At 39.0% G+C, this 17,737-nt stretch overlaps 1 protein-coding gene across 1 annotated transcript; it reads left to right on the top strand.

Moving 5' to 3' along the window:
* The first annotated feature begins 442 nt into the window (after positions 1-442).
* LOC114444317 (alpha-2-macroglobulin-like) lies at positions 443-17,460 on the top strand. The gene is made up of 36 exons (XM_028418777.1): positions 443-622; positions 832-1,012; positions 1,113-1,269; positions 2,040-2,092; positions 2,650-2,670; positions 2,914-3,079; positions 3,151-3,235; positions 4,691-4,790; positions 5,329-5,464; positions 5,547-5,656; positions 5,724-5,888; positions 6,266-6,490; positions 7,268-7,331; positions 7,525-7,670; positions 8,167-8,316; positions 8,589-8,663; positions 8,755-8,839; positions 8,933-9,161; positions 9,451-9,676; positions 10,189-10,315; positions 10,517-10,638; positions 10,745-10,796; positions 10,937-11,020; positions 11,246-11,422; positions 11,608-11,683; positions 11,806-11,962; positions 12,207-12,275; positions 12,409-12,571; positions 12,646-12,833; positions 13,323-13,535; positions 13,657-13,775; positions 13,859-13,949; positions 14,039-14,107; positions 14,186-14,291; positions 14,429-14,470; positions 16,627-17,460. The coding sequence occupies exons 1-36, from the start codon at positions 537-539 to the stop codon at positions 16,629-16,631; spliced, it is 4,320 nt and encodes a 1,439-aa protein (XP_028274578.1). The 5' UTR covers positions 443-536; the 3' UTR covers positions 16,632-17,460.
* The last annotated feature ends 277 nt before the right edge of the window (positions 17,461-17,737 follow it).

Below are 17,737 nucleotides of genomic sequence, written 5' to 3'. Positions count from 1 at the left end.
CATGTTGCTCAGAATCTTTTGTTATTGTCAACATAAATATCTCAACTGTATGATTCCTCCTGTCTGAAGGCCCTGTGTCTTTTAGACATTTTGTTGGATGACTTTTTTTTTTTCACTTGTTTCTTTATTTCCCACATGATCATGATCCCAATATTTTGGTATTTAGATGCTGTCACGCAACATAACGACCACAAACAAGCATTTAAAAGCCTGTTAACGAAAAGCAGACAGGTTTAAAATCAATGTTTTTTACCTTTATAACCAGCAACATCTGTACTGCACCTCACTGTGTAGTGTTGAACAGGTTTATAGCTATTTATCCATTGTCAACATAATAGCTGCTAAACTTCAGACTTCCAAATCTTATCAAAGCTGCTTTATTTACTCAAAGCTGTGTCTGCATAAAGTCTATAAATGATTGACAAATAGTCCTCCTGCAGATGATCTGACACCAGGTATACTAGGCTAATGATGTGTGTGGGATTTGGTGGTGGGGAAAAAGAGACTACTGACTCTGAGGCTTATGTCAGTCAGTCATGGGTCTCTCAGGGATTCATACCCGGACATGGACACTGTTTGTCTTCTTGAGCTGGTTGCATTTAGAACAAGTCAGGGCAAAACCGTAAGTTCACCCGATGGACTGTTCAATGTTGATCTGTTAGTTCTTATTTACGCTGTGCAATTAAGGGGTTGTGAAGGGGTATGAGAAAAGAATGCACTGATCATAAGGCTTCACCTTGGGTTCCTCTTGAAGGAGCTGTTAGTCCTGTCCAGTTTAATCTGTCCATTGTGCATATTTGGTTTGGAATAAACATGTTTGTGTGTTTGTAGTCAGTATGTGGTGGCCATCCCTGTGATTCTTGAAGCTGGAGCTGAGACCAAATTCTGCGCGAGTCTCCTGCAGCCCAATGAGACTCTGGTGATGACTGTCACACTGAGGTCCCAGGAAATGTACACAACTCTTCTCAAGAAGATATCCAACACAGAGTTTCATAACTGCACTCAGTTTCAGGTCCAACATATATTTATTCCTCAAACATTAATGAAGAATTTCTTGGAAATGTACAATAAATACATACAGATTGGATAACTAATGCACTCTCTCTTAACAGGTTCCATTAGTGGACAATAATATGGTGCAGCAGTTTGAAGTGGAGGTTCAAAGTGACACATTTTATTCAAAAGAAATAAGGAAAGTCCTGATTAAAGTCTATCAACCAGTGACCTTCGTGCAAACAGATAAACCAATGTACCTGCCTGGACAAACAGGTAACCATTATAAATGTATAATTTAGTGTTTGTCTTGATGGAGCAAATGTAAACAAAACTAAGAGTAACTTCCAAAAAAAGTTTAAAAGATTTGTTACTCAGCACTAGGTTGGGTCTCCTCATATCTTACATATCTGACTCTGGTCTTCACCTTTGTTTCTCTGCTCTTCTTATATGTGGTGTCCCACAAGGCTCTGTCTTGTGTCCCATTCTATTTTGCTTATATATGCTACCAGTCAGACAGTACAGCAGTGATTCGTGTCACTGACAAATGGCCGTTTTAACTTACTGATTGTAAGCCATTGAGTGTAGGATGGCCAGACTGCATCCAGCTAAAAGTCAGAACCCCTCATAATCATACATCTATACTCCCAAGTACACCTGCACTTGGGAGCAATCATTAGCTGTGTTAGGGACAACCTCTGTAATTTAGGCATCATTTTTGACAGTTGTTTGTTCTTTGACAATTATGTATTTAATTTGCTGTGCTCCTGTTTTTCCAGTTGAAGAATATTGAAAAAATTGAGATCCGCAGTAATAGGAGCAGAGATGGAAGTGATTAATCACAGCGTTTAAGTTGAAATACAAAATACAAGCTGGCTATCTGCAGAATCTGTTGTACATCAGTCTTTTCTGTTGCAATGAGCATACACCCTCTTAGACATATTAAGATTGCATCATGTTAGCTGGTGAAGTACACTAAGCATGGAACACAAACTGACTGACTACTGACCTTCCTGTACTGTGATGTGTGTTTGTTCTTCTGTTAGTACATTTCAGAGTCATTACACTGGACACACATTTGAGACCTGTTCATCAACCAGTGAGTAAAAACACAGTGTTTATATATTGAAGTAGAATGTTCTCTTTATCCTGAGCAATGTATCTAATCAGTCTACATAAACATCTCAAAGCTACAGCCCTGTTTAAGCAGGAAGGTCAGTAGTACATCCACAACCAGCTTTGTTGAACTTTCCCGTAATGAGTTGAAGGTCTTTAAATATTTGTGTTAACTGTTGCAATACATCTGTGAAACCATAGCATGTTGTTTTTGGACATTTTGAGGGGGAGAAAAAGTACTTTCCTGCACAAGTGATTGAATAATCATAGTAAATAGTGGTATTAATAATACATGTAATACAGTGGTACTGTTTACTGAGTGCAACACAGTCTGCACCTCTGCAGGAATGAAGCCTGATTACTGAAGGTTCACAACCGGAAAACAAGACTGCACCACATGCACACATACTGATTGTTTTAACTTGACTTTTCAGTCAGAGATGAGTTTACAGAGTACAGATATTATGTGTAAACAAGTCAGTTATCAAGTCAGATATAACATTTATAAGCTTACAAACTTGTTTTTGTTTCCCCTTCTAGTACGACATTATTGAAATTGAGGTAAGGCAACTTATTGAGTTGTTGTTGTGTTGTACTTTTGTAAAGACACTATTAATAAATAGTTTTAAGTTGACTTGGCTATCAACCAATATGGAGCACTATTTGCATGAAAAAGTTTTATTTCTTTTAGCCATGTTTTTCCCTTGATATATATGGTTATGTACCGAGTGAACTAAGGATAAATAAATAATATGATGTTTTATCATTTTGGTGTCATTTTATTTTGAACCTCTGCTTAAACAGGATCCAAAGGGCAACCGAATTGGACAATGGCTGAATGAAATATCCAGTGGTACAATACTGCAGCATTCCTATTCCCTAAACTCTGAGGCACATGAAGGAAGCTACAAAGTTATTGTGACAATTAATGGCAAAAAAATCTATCACAGCTTCAAAGTGGAAAAATATGGTAAGTTACTTTAATTTTCCCTTTTGTTTAAATGACAGGAGGTTTCTAACTTTTTTTCATATTCTTCACAGTTCTGCCTAAATTTGACGTGAAAATAAATGCACTTGACCAAATAAGTCTTGCACAGACTGAAGTGACTGCTTATGTTTGTGGAACGTAAGTAGTGGGATTTTATCTTGCATGACACTACATAAACATGACACTAGTTAACTAAAAATGCTACCATAACAAAATAGCAACTAAAGTTCAAACAACAGGAATCCCAAAATTGGAATTAAATGATCTTAAACTTGACTTAAACCAAATAAACTGGGATTTTGTTGCTGAAGAATGACGTAAACCTGAGTGCGAACCTGAGTAAGATGAAGCACCAAACTTTTTGGCTGTCTCTAAGTGGATGGAAATGTTATTAATAACAATGAGTCAGTTGCAAATGTGTTTAATTACTTCTTCACCAACTCAGGACATGAATTAGCAAACAAGTTTGGAAACACTTTGCTATGTCTGGATGATGAAGCGTACTTCATCTTGTTACATATCTAGCAAATCTCAATATGGTCACATACATTCCCACGGAGCTGAAAAACCACTGTAATCACACCCATATGTTCCAGAGAAGCAGAACATCTAATAGAACCCCCCGGGGCGTATTCACAAAGATTCTTAGCGCTAAGAGTTTCCCTTAAGTGTTGAAATTCTAAGAAAAACATCTTAGCCCTTAAGAGAGGTCTTAAAGGTGAAAAACTGTTAAGAGTAAAGAGGAGGACTTTTAGCGTTTTAATCATTCATAGTCTTAAGCCTATGAATGATTAAAATGCTACAGATGCGCAAAAGAATTGTGACATTTTTAAAATTGAAAATAATCCATTAGGCTTAAAGGGAATATGTCGGGAAGGAAGCGTTGATCTGCTGCGCTCTGACATCTATTGCCTGTCTCTTGGATTGTACTACTGTATAATAACTGGGCTGAATTTTGCTCGTAGAGCGTTTTTGCTTTCTGTGCTCAGAGTGAGCATTGCTTCTATGTCCAGTTTGGTGTTCAAATTCTTTCACCTGTTAACATTTTGTTTAAATATGTACCAACCATCACCCCTATTTAGCAGACAGCAATCACAGAAAGTTGTTGACAGCTAAACAAGTAGTCCCACGATAATATCATATAGGTCGAATCACATCCAAGCCATGTGTTTATGATCACATGTTTTTCTGTCAATAAATCACATCTCTTAAAACAATGTGTCACTTAGCAATGGGGTCAACCATGCCTCCTCACTAAGATCAAACTTTCAGTCTGCTCCTTCCTCAGAGCCGCTCCGAGAATGTTCTTAAATCACTTTTAAGATAAGAGTCCTTACTAAGATTTTTTAGGCTAAGATAAAACTGTGAGGACTCTTAGGACTCTTTGTGAATACGACCCCTGGAGTGAAACCTACTGATGCATCCTCACCTGTGCTGTGGGATTTTTAAGATGTATAATATATGCCGTGGTTCAATAAAAGTTGGGAAAAACTGACCATGCATCTGGTTTTGTCCAATGTAATTGTCTTGTCCATATTAAATAAATAATTATTTCTAAATTATTAATAAATAATTCTTTAATTTTACTCTTAGGTATACGTATGGACAGCCTGTGTCAGGCACTGCTGAACTTATGATTTGCAGACCTGGAAGACGTTCGAATCCACATGTGTGTCAAACAAAGATCCAACAGGTAAGCCTACCTACTGTTATCTTTACAGAAACATTATACTTGTTGGATAAGACATCAGTAAATGAAAGTATGCTCCATACAATCCAATTCTTCTGCCAGAGTCTGAAATACATGACTAAAAAAAGGCATCGTTTCTCCTCTGCTTCTGTCCAATTAAAATCTGCCCTCTGTTCTGTAAGGAACACAATTGTCTTCTGTTGCAACTCCTTCATATAAATACTGCAGAAAACCATAAGATTCTCCACTTAATTTACCACTGTCTTATTAGAGTACATTGTATAATGAATTTCTGGGTGATCTTGCTTACTTTTTGATTAATATGGTACCTGATTGATTTGGTATTTGGTATTGGTTTCAGAAATAAATGAACCTAGGAACCTTGTTGTAGAGGTTTTACAACCAAACTTCAGCCAAAGATTGTTCAGTTAAAACTGCAACTGTTTTTTTCAGTAGAGCTTTGTATGTTAGATTGTTAAAATCACTGTGATAATGATAGTTCACATTTACATGATGTTACTCTTTTTTTTGTACTTTCCAGACTAACCAGAAAGGCTGTGCACCTTTCATATTCAAGATGTCCACTTTCACACAATCCAGTGTCAATAATTTGGACATTACTCACCTGCTAGAAGATAAACTATTCCTGAATGCCAAATTGAAAGAGAACGGGACAGGCAAGTTTTAAGTTCCTTTGTAAAATCTTTTTGTTAACAGTGGTCCACATTCATTGTTGTAATGTGAAAGCTTCTCTTACAGGTGTTTCAATCTCAAAAGAGAAAACAACAGTTCTCTCATATGTTGCTGGGACGCTGACCTTTATTGACACACCCAATTTTTACAAGGAAGGATCAATTGTGGAAGGAAAGGTGTGATTCATATACACAAAACCAATGAAGCTGTGTGCTTTCTTATATAACCTTTTGCTCTCAACAGGTTAAAGCAGTTGATTACAATAATGCACCGATCCCCAACAGGGAGGTCTGCCTGGTTTACGTTGAAAGGTTCTTTGTGCTGCTAGAGACCATCATAACTGATATGAATGGTATTGCAGCTTTCTCACTAAACACAACCAACTCCAGAGGGAACATCAAAATCACAGTAAGATATTCCTAAATTTCTCTTACACTGAAATTAATACACATGTAGCTAAAAAGGTTATTTGACCTTTCCTCCAAAAATGAATTTTAGCATTTTTTGCAGAATGCTATATATTAAGTATACCCAGTATATAATTGACTTTTTTGGACTATATCACTAATATGTATGTTATATATTAGTATAATAAAAATATCTGTGGGGGTCATATGGCTAATTTGCCTGTAGCTGGGTTATTTCACATGGAATGACCCAATAACAATTTGAATCCTTTTTGACCATGATGAAAACGTTTCCTTCTGTTGTAGTACAGACAAGCTTGCCAAAGCAATGCTCAACAAGGAATGGGTGGGTAATAGAGCTTCTTCTCTACGTTCCAGGCTGGCCTCACAAAGACACAACAGATATCGTACCGAAAGCTACACTATAAGGTAGCAGTTCACACCTTGTCTTTCAACCCATCATCTTCTCGTGTTGAACCAGTCAGCCGTTTAGAGGTGAAGAAGAAGAACGAACAACTTCGCTGTGACAGTGAAGAGATCATCATCATTCAGTATACTATAGCTGGTCAAATCGACCAGCACTCTGTGGATGTGGTGTATTTGGTGAGTAGGTACATAAAAATGTAAAGTTAGTCACAAAAGTTAATTTCAATAATGGAGGACACTAATGGCCTTAGTATTGAACCCTTTGAAACTCCTTTGGATACTAGAAGAAAGGTACATGATACAGGAGCACAGTGTGGGGACTCATCTAAGAATGATTGACTTCAGTTAGTAATTCATAGTGGCTGTTGAGTGAAAACTTCAGTACAGTCTGGCTGCACACCTCTACTGTGGGGATGCTTCCAGTGCAGGCTGCAGTTCAATCCACCAATTGGCAGGAAATATAGGCAAACAACACTACCAAATAAAGTCACATACATGTGAGAGCAGTTTTGTTCTTAAGTTAGAGTTAAGAGCTGGTTCAGTATTCCATGACCAATACAGGACCTGCATTGTTGCTTTCGAATCTAAGATTGAACTCTTCTCCAGCACCTTCTCCCTGAATAGACCTTACCATTGGTGCTACTCACTGCGCTTTAGCTGCTGCTACATCAGACATTGTATTCTGGCTTCAGATGTATTTACCACTCTCCTTAGACCTCATGATGAGTTCCACCAAACAAATGTTATAACACAGTTATTAGTCCACCTCTAAAATTCATTTTCAAATATTTCCTACATCCCTACTGCTTAATACAAGAAGAAATTTTAACACATTTCCAAATATATTTTGGAACCATATTCAAATTATGAGCCCGCTGATGCTTATTGACAGTTATGTATATGTATGGCAATGGCATTGTTTACACTTGAACCCTCGTACCTTTATTTGTTCAGGTGTTAGCCAGAGGAGCCATTGTCATGCATGGATTTGAAAAGATTGATGTACAGAATCAGCAAGGTAAGTAAAAACTTTAGCTTTCCTGGTGACTTTAGTTTTAGACTTTAACACACATTAAGCATTCACAGTTTATTCTTCTATCATCTTTATATGACAGATGGTTAGTAGAAATCTTTTTGTTTATTTTTGTACTGGGAAATATTTTTAAGATGGCTCTAAGATGTAAGATGTGCTGCTTGTGTTTTGGTTTCAGTGAAGTCGGGTGAGGTTTCCTTCAAGGTGAGAGTGTCTCCAGAGATGGCACCAGATATACACATCATTGCTTATGCTGTGCTCCACAGTGAGAGCGTGATCACCCACAGTGCTGACTTTTCCACTGAGAAATGCTTCAGTCACAAGGTCAGTGTAAGAAGGCTTAGGTTTGTGTTGTTAACTTAAACCCATGTTACCTGGCAAAGTACAAATACTTATGCTATATGCTATCTATGTGGTTCTATTATACTATACTTTTCATGGTATTTGTATGAACAAACTAATTCCACTGGCCTGCCCTGTAATGTATGGAGTTGAGGTGGGGGAAGGTCCAGGCTGCCAGGCTGGGTTCTAGTGAAAATGTATTTGTCTTATCACTAAGAACTAACTTAGAGAAATAAGATTGAACTGAATGGTCATTAGATAAGCATAATGGTGTATATTTAATCTATAGCAGCTTTAGAAAGTGTGTTTGAATAAACCGCGATGACCGCCCAATGCGACACTACGACCCCGGCGCTAAGTTGCCAAATTGCTACCTGGTGTGTGGTCAATTTTGGCAATTTTCAAAATAAAATGAGCTGTAGCTGAGACCCTTGGAGTGTCATATCTTTATATCTGTGTATTTGTTGTGCATGTTCAGGTATCACTGGAATTTTCACCATCTTCTGCTGTACCAGGAGAAGACACCACCCTGCAGTTGACAGCCCAGCCGGACTCTCTGTGTGGTATGAACATTGTAGACCAGAGTGTCCTCATCCGGGAGCCAGGGAAGACTCTAAATGAAGACAGGGTAACATTTAAAATGTTTTGTGTTTTTCTCATTGTATTTATACCTTAGACCAAACATGAGAGGAAAAATAAGAAACGCATGCAGTCTGTCATTTTCCACACGTTGCTGATTTTGGTTGTTTGCTGGTACTGTCAGCAGCATAAACAACAAACAAAGAAGTTGGCAAGAAAGACAATGTATTTTTTAACAGTGGCACTGACAACATTGATGTGTCTGTTTATAAGATTAAAGATGTAACACATCACTAATGATTGAGAACTGTGCCATTTCAGATATATGACTTGCTGCCTATTAAGAAAATATCCAGTGTCCCGCCAGAGGCTGCAGATCTTTATACTTGCTTCAATGTAAGACAAAAACACAACTTTTTATTTTAGTGAGGAATGACCTCTACATCTGTGAAGTTTCAGTGCATTTTTAATTTTGTGATTCCTCTAGAGTTTGCAGCTAAAGATTGCAACAAATTTGCTGACATCATGTGTTAGAGTCCAGAGGAGGAAAATCCACATCCCTCGTGTTCCGAGTAAGACATTTAACTGCAGTTAACCACAGTGATGTGTGTGTTTATCACGTTAGGTTGAAAAATGCCACTGTAACACTTGTCTGTTTTCTGGAGAGTTTCTTAAGTACAGGGGTCGTCCTTTTCTTGGGAAACAAAGCTCAAGGTACAATCTGAGGTACTCTGATTATGAAGAGAGGGGATTTTATTCTACAAATCCTAAGTCTCTAAGCATAGAGACCTACCCAGAGACCAGTCCTCCTCCTCCTCCTCCTCCTCCTCCTCCAATAGAGACCATCCGCACTTTCTTCCCTGAAACTTGGATATGGGACCTGGTGGAAATTGGGTGAGCTTCTGTCAAAATTATTCTAAGTTCATTTAACTTGTTGACTCACTGACTGTGTGTATATAGTAGCAAAACACTGTATGTATTTAAAAGTGAGTGTAAGAGTTTTTCCCTCATGATGCTCAATAATTTTGTTTCAATGTTTTCTGAATGTCAGACTAGTCCATTTAATAACACAGTAAAGCTTCTGTTTTATTTTAACTGACATTGTTTATCTCTGACAGATTTATATAATAAAAACTTGATTTTCCATCTCACTAAATGTATTAGTATCTATCTACTGATACAGAGAGTCTGGAAAGAAGGACGTGTCCCTCACCGTCCCAGACACCATCACCACCTGGGAGACGGAGGCTTTCTGTTTGTCTCCTCAGGGTTTTGGTTTGGCTCCTCGTAAAATCTTCACTGTCTTCCAGCCCTTCTTCTTGGAGCTCACCATGCCGTACTCCATCATCCGAGGGGAGCAGTTTGAACTGAAGGCAACTGTCTTCAACTACCTGACCAGCTGCATCATGGTAATCAGTTTGCACTCTGATAACATTACACACCTATTTGGAAAATAGTGATACTGCTAAGCATTATATTACAGTGCTATGGGCTGTATAGCTCAACTTTTGAAGTTTCCTAAACCCATTACCAACCACCTGTGAGTTAAATCAGTCAAACTTTGTATAACTTTAAACATTCATCATTTAAACAAGTGAGGTATTTATTAATTAATTAATTATTAATTATTTATTACCTCGATCACTGTTTTTAGTAATATAAGACCAGTTTTGAAATTGTTGAAATTAATTTAGTAGTTTTGAAACTGGTTTGTTGTTTAAATTAATTCATCATATTTTTTAATGGATTAATTTCTACTATCACGACTGTCAGTGCTCAGACTTCTCTTGTATTCTTTCTGCATATACTCTGTTTTTTGCTAGCTGTTCTCTGAGGCTGTACAGCAGTGTTAAATAAAAACAATAGCATGGGCCAAACTACTGAAATGTCTTTTTACTGTTTGCATGTCTCTCTTGAACAGATCAATGTGACCCCAGCCTCCTCCTCAGATTACTCCCTCAGTTATCTTTCTAGTGACCAGTACACATCCTGTCTCTGTGGCAGTGAGACTAAGACCCTCAGCTGGAACATGGCCCCCTTAGCTTTGGGTGAGAGAGTCTGGGTGATCTGGGTTGCATAATAGTTTCTTGTCTGAAAAAACAAAACACTCTTCAGGTTGTCATATGTAACTTTGTTAGTGGGACGCTGGTATTCGTTTTTACACCTAGAATAGAGTCTACATAAACAAAATAGAAAATATATCGGCAACCTGCAAAACTGCTCTCTCACTAACAAATGATTTGTTTTAGGGGTTGTGAATGCGACAGTGCGTGCTGAGGCTGTGGGGTCCCAAACATTATGTGATAATGAGATTGTGAGTGTGCCAGAAAGAGGTCGTATCGATGTAGTCACAAAGTCTCTCATTGTAAAGGTAGGTGTTAGGATGAGAAGATAAAAACTTAGTCACTATTTAGGATCTTGTTTGTATGGTGTTATCAAATACAAGTTAAATGATTTCTGACTTGTTTTTCTGTCAGGCTGAGGGAACAGAAATAACTAAAGCCTACAACTGGTTGCTCTGTCCCAAAGGTCAGTATAATTTAGACCACAAGTTTCAAAATGGTTTAAAAGCTGAATGAGTGACTTCACTATGGCAAACTGCAACATTGTAAAGCTGTCAATAAAGACAAACCCAGTCACCGCATTGTTTTGAGTTTCTCTGTACCCAGGAGACACTTTGACAGAGGAAGCAGAGATCCGCCTCCCCCATAATGTGATACATGGATCTTCCCGAGCTTCCCTATCAGTGCTAGGTAAAGGAGAGAGTTGCTGGTTTTATTTTTTTGTTGAATTGTTTTAAGCAGTAAAATTGTGAGACACATGGGCAGAGAGGGTATAGAAAAGAAGACAAAGTACTGATTTGTTGTCCTGAGTCGATTCAGTTTTTTGAATCATACATCTAAAAAGAAGGGTAATCACCCCCTAGGAAGGCTTTACAGGGTCAGTTTAGTGCCAGTAAGATGTGGGTTTTCATGCAGGTGACATCCTTGGCCGGGCCTTGAAGAACTTGGATGGACTTCTGAAGATGCCGTATGGATGTGGGGAGCAGAACATGGCATTACTGGCCCCCAACATCTACATCCTGCAGTACCTGAAAGGCACACAGCAGCTGACGCCAGCCATCATAGAAAAGGCAACAAACTTTCTGACCAGTGGTGAGTGTGTTTGTTTTTCATGCAGAGAAAAATAAGTCTACTGTATGTAGACTTAATGCCTTTTTCAGGAACTGTGCAACTTAAACAACTTTACAACAAAAACATTAAACACGATTCTACAATGAGTATTTATGACAAATGTGTGATTTCTAGTATAAAAATAGCAACATGTCCTTTTCATACAGGCTACCAGAGACAGCTGAACTACAAACATGATGATGGATCTTACAGCACATTTGGATCAGGACCTGGAAACACTTGGTGAGAACAGCACTGATCCACACAATACGATCTGTATAGAGACCTTGCATATAAATACACATGTAATACCAATGGCTGCATTTTATTTTGTAAATGCCCTAACATTGTTCCTGCTCTCTCAGGCTGACAGCGTTTGTGCTGAGATCCTTTGTCAAAGCACAGTCTTTCATCTACATTGAGCCAACAAAGATTGAACAGTCAAAGACTTGGCTGATCAGCTTACAAAAACAAAATGGCTGCTTCCAATCGTCGGGAAAACTCCTTAACAACCGAATGAAGGTAGGTGTGAAGAATGTGATGGGGCTGCTGCCTGCGTTTTGTCTCCCACTCTGTCCTGTCATTATTAAGATGTATTAATGTTTGATGATGTGATCCAATACAATAGATGAAAATGATATCAGTCAGCTTGTGACTTCAGTAAAGACATTGTTATTTTTTCACAATGGCTCAAAGCTTCAGCAAGATCTGCAGTGCTGATTCGGCCCAATGTTGGTTATATGTTCAAATTACTTCTACTGTCCAGGGTGGAGTGTCAGATGAAGTGACTCTCAGCACATACATCACTGCTGCCTTTTTGGAGATGTCAGAATCTGTAAGTAGAGTCCATCAGCCAGGGGAGAAGATTTGTAGTAAACTAAACACTTAAATGCATGTGTCTGTATTTCTTAAATCATAAAATAAATCATTAAATCATAACAACTGTAACATTGTTTTTTATGTTGTAGAGTCATGTGGTGATGAAGAGCCTGTCTTGCCTAAAGGAGTCCCTCGGTGACCTCAGCAACACCTACACCACAGCTCTGCTGGCGTACGTCTTCACACTGGCAGGAGACATGGAGACCCGTGCTCAGCTTCTGCAGCACCTGGACACAGTCTCAGTAACAGACGGTGAGTCATTGTCCCGAAGGAAATCATTCAGGTCACAATAACCTGGATGTTTCTTACACTGTGTCTGTTTGCAGGGGGTCTCCTCTACTGGTCTCAGACAGTAAGGGAAACATCAGCCTCTCTGTCTGTGGAGATCAGCTCTTATGTTCTCTTGGCCAAACTCAGTGCCTCTCCCACTGTTGAAGACATGGGCTACGCCTCCCGCATTGTCAGGTGGCTGACGAAGCAGCAGAACTCTTATGGAGGATTTTCCTCCACACAGGTACAACAGAGCCTTCCAAGGGATTTGCTGCATTTATTCTCTTTGGGACAGTGTTGGGTTTTTTGCTGTATTGTACAGTACCACATATTTACTAATACTCATAGACACCGGGGGTTTGGTTGATTTAATAGTTGAAGGTAGTGTTAAACATCCTGTTAAGCACCGATTGTAGCCATTTGTTATCAGTTATATTTATCAGATTCAGTTCAGGACTCGTATGAAAATCTTGTTTTTTTAAAGAGAGACGATAGAAAAACAGCAATAAAGTCAGTGTTACTGCCTCCCTTCTCCAGTGTGATATTGGATTGCTGCCTGTAGTTATAATTTCTGAACTACAAACGCGAACCTCATGTTGGTTAGGTTATCACTAAAGTCTGTTCTACTCTGTTTTGAATAGTTTGCCAAATGCTTGTGAAGATAAGTTGACCAAGTGATATATGGCTATACCTGTAGGCCATATGATGCCATTGTCATTAATGTCACTTGTAGGACACTGTGGTGGCTCTTCAGGCTCTGGCTCTTTACTCCACTCTGGTCTTCAGTCCAGAGGGCTCCAGCACAGTGACAGTCCAGTCTCCCAGTGGCCAGCTGACATTTGATGTGAATCAGGACAACAAGCTGCTCTACCAGGAGACCCTGCTGCAGGACGTGACAGGGAAGTACAGGCTGGAGGTGACTGGCACCGCATGTGCTTCAGTGCAGGTCAGTGAACACTTACTGTTTCTTTTGAGCCTTGGTCAGCTGTGGCATTAAAAACACTATTTAAATAAGATAACATTCCACATTGGCGCAATAATGAATCTCCTAGTTACTTATTTCGCAGGTTTCTCTCCTCTACAACATTCCCATCCCAACTGATGTCACCACTCTGAGCGTGGAGGCCCAGCCAGAGTGCAGCTACAAATCTGATGGACCCAAACTGACTCTGAAGCTTAAGTCCCTGTGAGTTAACAAGCAGATCCATTTTCCATTATAATGCTGCAATTCTCGTGAAATAATCTCATGTACAAACATCAACATACCAGATACAGTGGAGCAGAGCAGAGCACAAACATGGTGATCCTTGATATCAAAATCCTCTCTGGATTTGTCCCAGACCTAGAGTCTCTGAAGATGGTGAGCTATCACTGCAACTTTCACCTGAATAAAATGTAAGGAAATGTTTTTGGCATTGTGATAGTAACAATGGGAATATGTTGTCGTAGCTCAAAGGTGGTCAGCTGGTGGATCGTGTTGAACAAAAGGACGATCACGTTCTGGTGTATCTAAGAGAGGTGAGAGGAATTCACTGCGGCTAAACAGTCAATGAGGCTCTGTGGCTTTAAGACTGACTGTGTGTTAAATACCAACAGTTACTGCAGCATGTGGCCATCAACCACAGCTTAGAGCTCATACAGGAGCTCCCAGTGAAGAACCTGAAGCCAGCCGTGGTCAAGATCTATGACTACTACCAACCAAGTAAAACTTACATACTTACATTACATGTTCACATTCCTCTTAAAAATACTAAATAGGAGGTGTCATATATTAAACGCAAAAAAAATTCACATGTACACAAGTAATATTATTGCTAATTATTTTTTCCTTATTGACAGGTGACCAGGCAGAGACAGAATACATGTACGATTGCGCTGCAGGTAGGCCCCTATAATACAAAAGATACAGGAACATTTAAACAATGTAAGATATCAGAGCACACAGAGGTAGGATTACAGTATGTTGTTTTGTCAGTGGTTGTAAGTGGTGGACCCTGGTCCCAGGGTGTAAAGTGATACAATCTTGTTTTTCCCAATAAAATAATGCTTACAAAATGTTTTGATGGCATATAAACTTGCAATAGTGTCACTGGCCCCTCCCCCTTACAACTCACAGGCATTTAGCACCTGGTGTCAGGGCAGATATAAGATGGAGGACACAAATGCAGCAGAGCCGGAAGTATCAGGCAATTCTCAGTGTTTTAATGCAGGCAAAGTTCGGTACACAGGAGTTCAGTCCACGAGGCAAAGGTATCCAAAAGGGCAAAGGCAAAAAACAGTAGTCAAATCCAAACCAAGTCACACACAAGAAAATCCAAAAGTTACTCGAAAAACTCGCAGGGAAAATCACAAGAGCGGAACGGCTACTTGGACAGCTGTGTCGCAGGATAACTCACAAAACGAACTGGCAACAAGAGGGAGGAAACACACAGGCTTTATACACAGGAGGGCGGGAAGACAATAGGACACAGGTGAAGCACATTAGGGCGGAGCAGGTAATCACGGGAGGGGGAAGGGTGCACACATGAGGAAGTCAACAGATCTGAAACACAAGGAGAGAAGTCAAGTACCAAAATAAAACAGGAAGCAACTAGTAAAACTCAAATTAATGCAAACGGAAAACAGATTAACAAAATAAAAGCCCTGGCTCAAACCCTGACACCTGTACTATGCAGTTCTGTGCTTCTGGTAGGAACACACAGGGAACAACACATAATCTGCTTTACAGTAAACATCAACATACCCCTATATAATAAATAATCTGACACTAACAAAATAATATGAAATGTAAACAATTTTTATTTCAGTGCATAGCATATTTTTAAAGCACAATACTGCTCTCACTTCTTGTTTACATAAGACTGATTGTACTTGCTGAAAGTGAGAGAGTGTGCGCCAGTCGATCACTGTCATTGCAAACTTGTCACTGACTTAGTGATTCAAATTTGGTCAGCCCTTAGGGACCCCCTTCTGGCCTAGGGCCCCAAGAATTTGCCTGTATTGCCTGTTGACAAGTGGCACCTCTGATCACTATAGCTATTCAGAGAGCTAAGCAGGCAGCCAACTATAAGATGGAGCTCTGTAGCTTGTTTTTGTCTGAGTGGGTGTTATGGCAGAGCCACTGAAGAAGGATGCAGGACCGATGGCGATGTAACCTTGTGTCTTGTCTATGTTGTATGTTTAAATGTACAACATAAAGTGTAGATTGTTGGCTGTACTCTATTTGAATCACCACACAGCTTTTCACTGTGCAGCAACAATTGCTTCTCTAACAACATTGTTTATGCCTGGCGCTGTGTTAACATACACCTAAATGCTCCAGACAGGGGTCCATTTTGTTAAGGAGGTTCAACCAATTCGGAGTTTAAATGTTAACGTGGAGTTACTAACATTTGAACATGGCTATATGAAGCAGTCTTATGATAAGTCTTCAGGCAGGTTCATCACTGTTTACACAGTGATGTTACAGTTCATCTGTGAGGTGAGCTTTTTCTAACAAGCCTTTAGTCATGGGAGATTCAAGTAAACCACCACGCATTGCCTTAAATACAAACCTTCAACTCTCCACCATCCCGTAACAGTTGAACTGCCCTGTTGGATGAGAAGTAAAACATCTCAAACAAAAATCCATTTTCTTGGGTATCATGTGATGTGGATGGCTGACACTCTTCACACATACCTCAAAATGGAAACCTCTGGAAGTATGGAAACATAGAAGTAAAAGTTGGTACTAACTTTTTGAACATGACAGTAAATGACCCATAAGTGGCTATACCATTGAGGCTGAGAATCTTCACACATGCGCCTGAAACGGAAATCTTTTTCAAATGTTGGTAGATTTGAACATGCATATAGTGACAACTGTGCACTTCATCTCCTGCTTTAGGCCATAAACATATCAATGGTCATCAATGTATAGATTTGTCAAAACTGCTGATTTAGACATATATCATTTTTTGATGTAGTCTAACCAGCAGATACAATGATTTTCCATTACTTAAATGAATAGTAATTTAAGATATTTTTCTCTGTTCTAGCTTGAAGAGTGAATTGTGGTCAACACTCAGACTTCAGATCCTCAAAGATTATGCCATAAATACAACAGAAGCTGCATCTTCCTGTAGATCTGACCGAAGAAACATTCTGAATGATTTATAGTGCCGTAATAATTGTAGGGGGTTCAAGAAACAGCACCTACAACTCATCATTAGTAGTTGGACGGACACTGCAGTTGTTGTGTCTCTTCTATACACAGTTCTGTACATTGCTGAAATAATTTATAACAACCCATTCCTGCACACATTTAATCTGCTGTATGTGTTACTAATTATCATCCAATCTTTCAAATCAGAATAACTCGATGCCTAAAACAATATTGTTACAATGTGGACAAAGATTGTGATTTCAAAGTTTGCAGCTCATGTATGTTCATTCAACACTGTTACAGATTTGTTATAAGTGCAAATTGAATCAGATCATCACAGTACACAAAGGCTGTCATCCCCTGTGTGTGACAATGAAGAATGACTTAAAAACCTCTGTGTTCTGTATCCCAATCCATATCCATATCCCATCAGTGAGTAAATATTCAGTTGTATTGTTGAGTGACAAAACTTTCATTTAGATATTGTTCATGTAAAGATTTCAGTGAAATACATTTAAACTGATTATCACAGGACAATTTAAGAGAAAACAATATTTAATTACAATCAGGATTGCTGTCATAGCTGTCATGGGCAGTCCATCACTGAGCAGTACCAATACATGAAGGCATATAGATTTGTTTGCTGCAGTTAGATCCTCCACTGCGGCCAGCAAAAAAGGTCTATGATAATGTCAAGTAACTGTAAAATTAAAACTGCCTGGTCATTTTCAGCGTCATCACACTTTTAAATAATAAGCAACAATTTTCTATGCAACAGACTCTTTGTCATGAGAAAACACAACACAGGAGGCTTTGTTATCTTAAGATCATGGTTGTAAAGATGTTGGCAAAAGAAAATTGGGAAAACTGGAATCAAGTCTGACTGAGAATCTCCATCCAGATACTAGTGAGGTACAGTTGAATATGAACAATGAAATCATCAATGCTCCGATTGTTCTGAAGGGGGTAAGATCTGCATGTAAGTTAGTGCAGTCAGTGGCGCC

The sequence above is a fragment of the Parambassis ranga genome, chromosome 13, assembly GCF_900634625.1.
Source record: "Parambassis ranga chromosome 13, fParRan2.1, whole genome shotgun sequence".
Taxonomy (NCBI): Eukaryota; Metazoa; Chordata; class Actinopteri; family Ambassidae; genus Parambassis; species Parambassis ranga.
The sequence above is the reverse complement of the archived record's forward strand: the minus strand, read 5'-3'. Positions and strand labels throughout refer to the sequence as shown.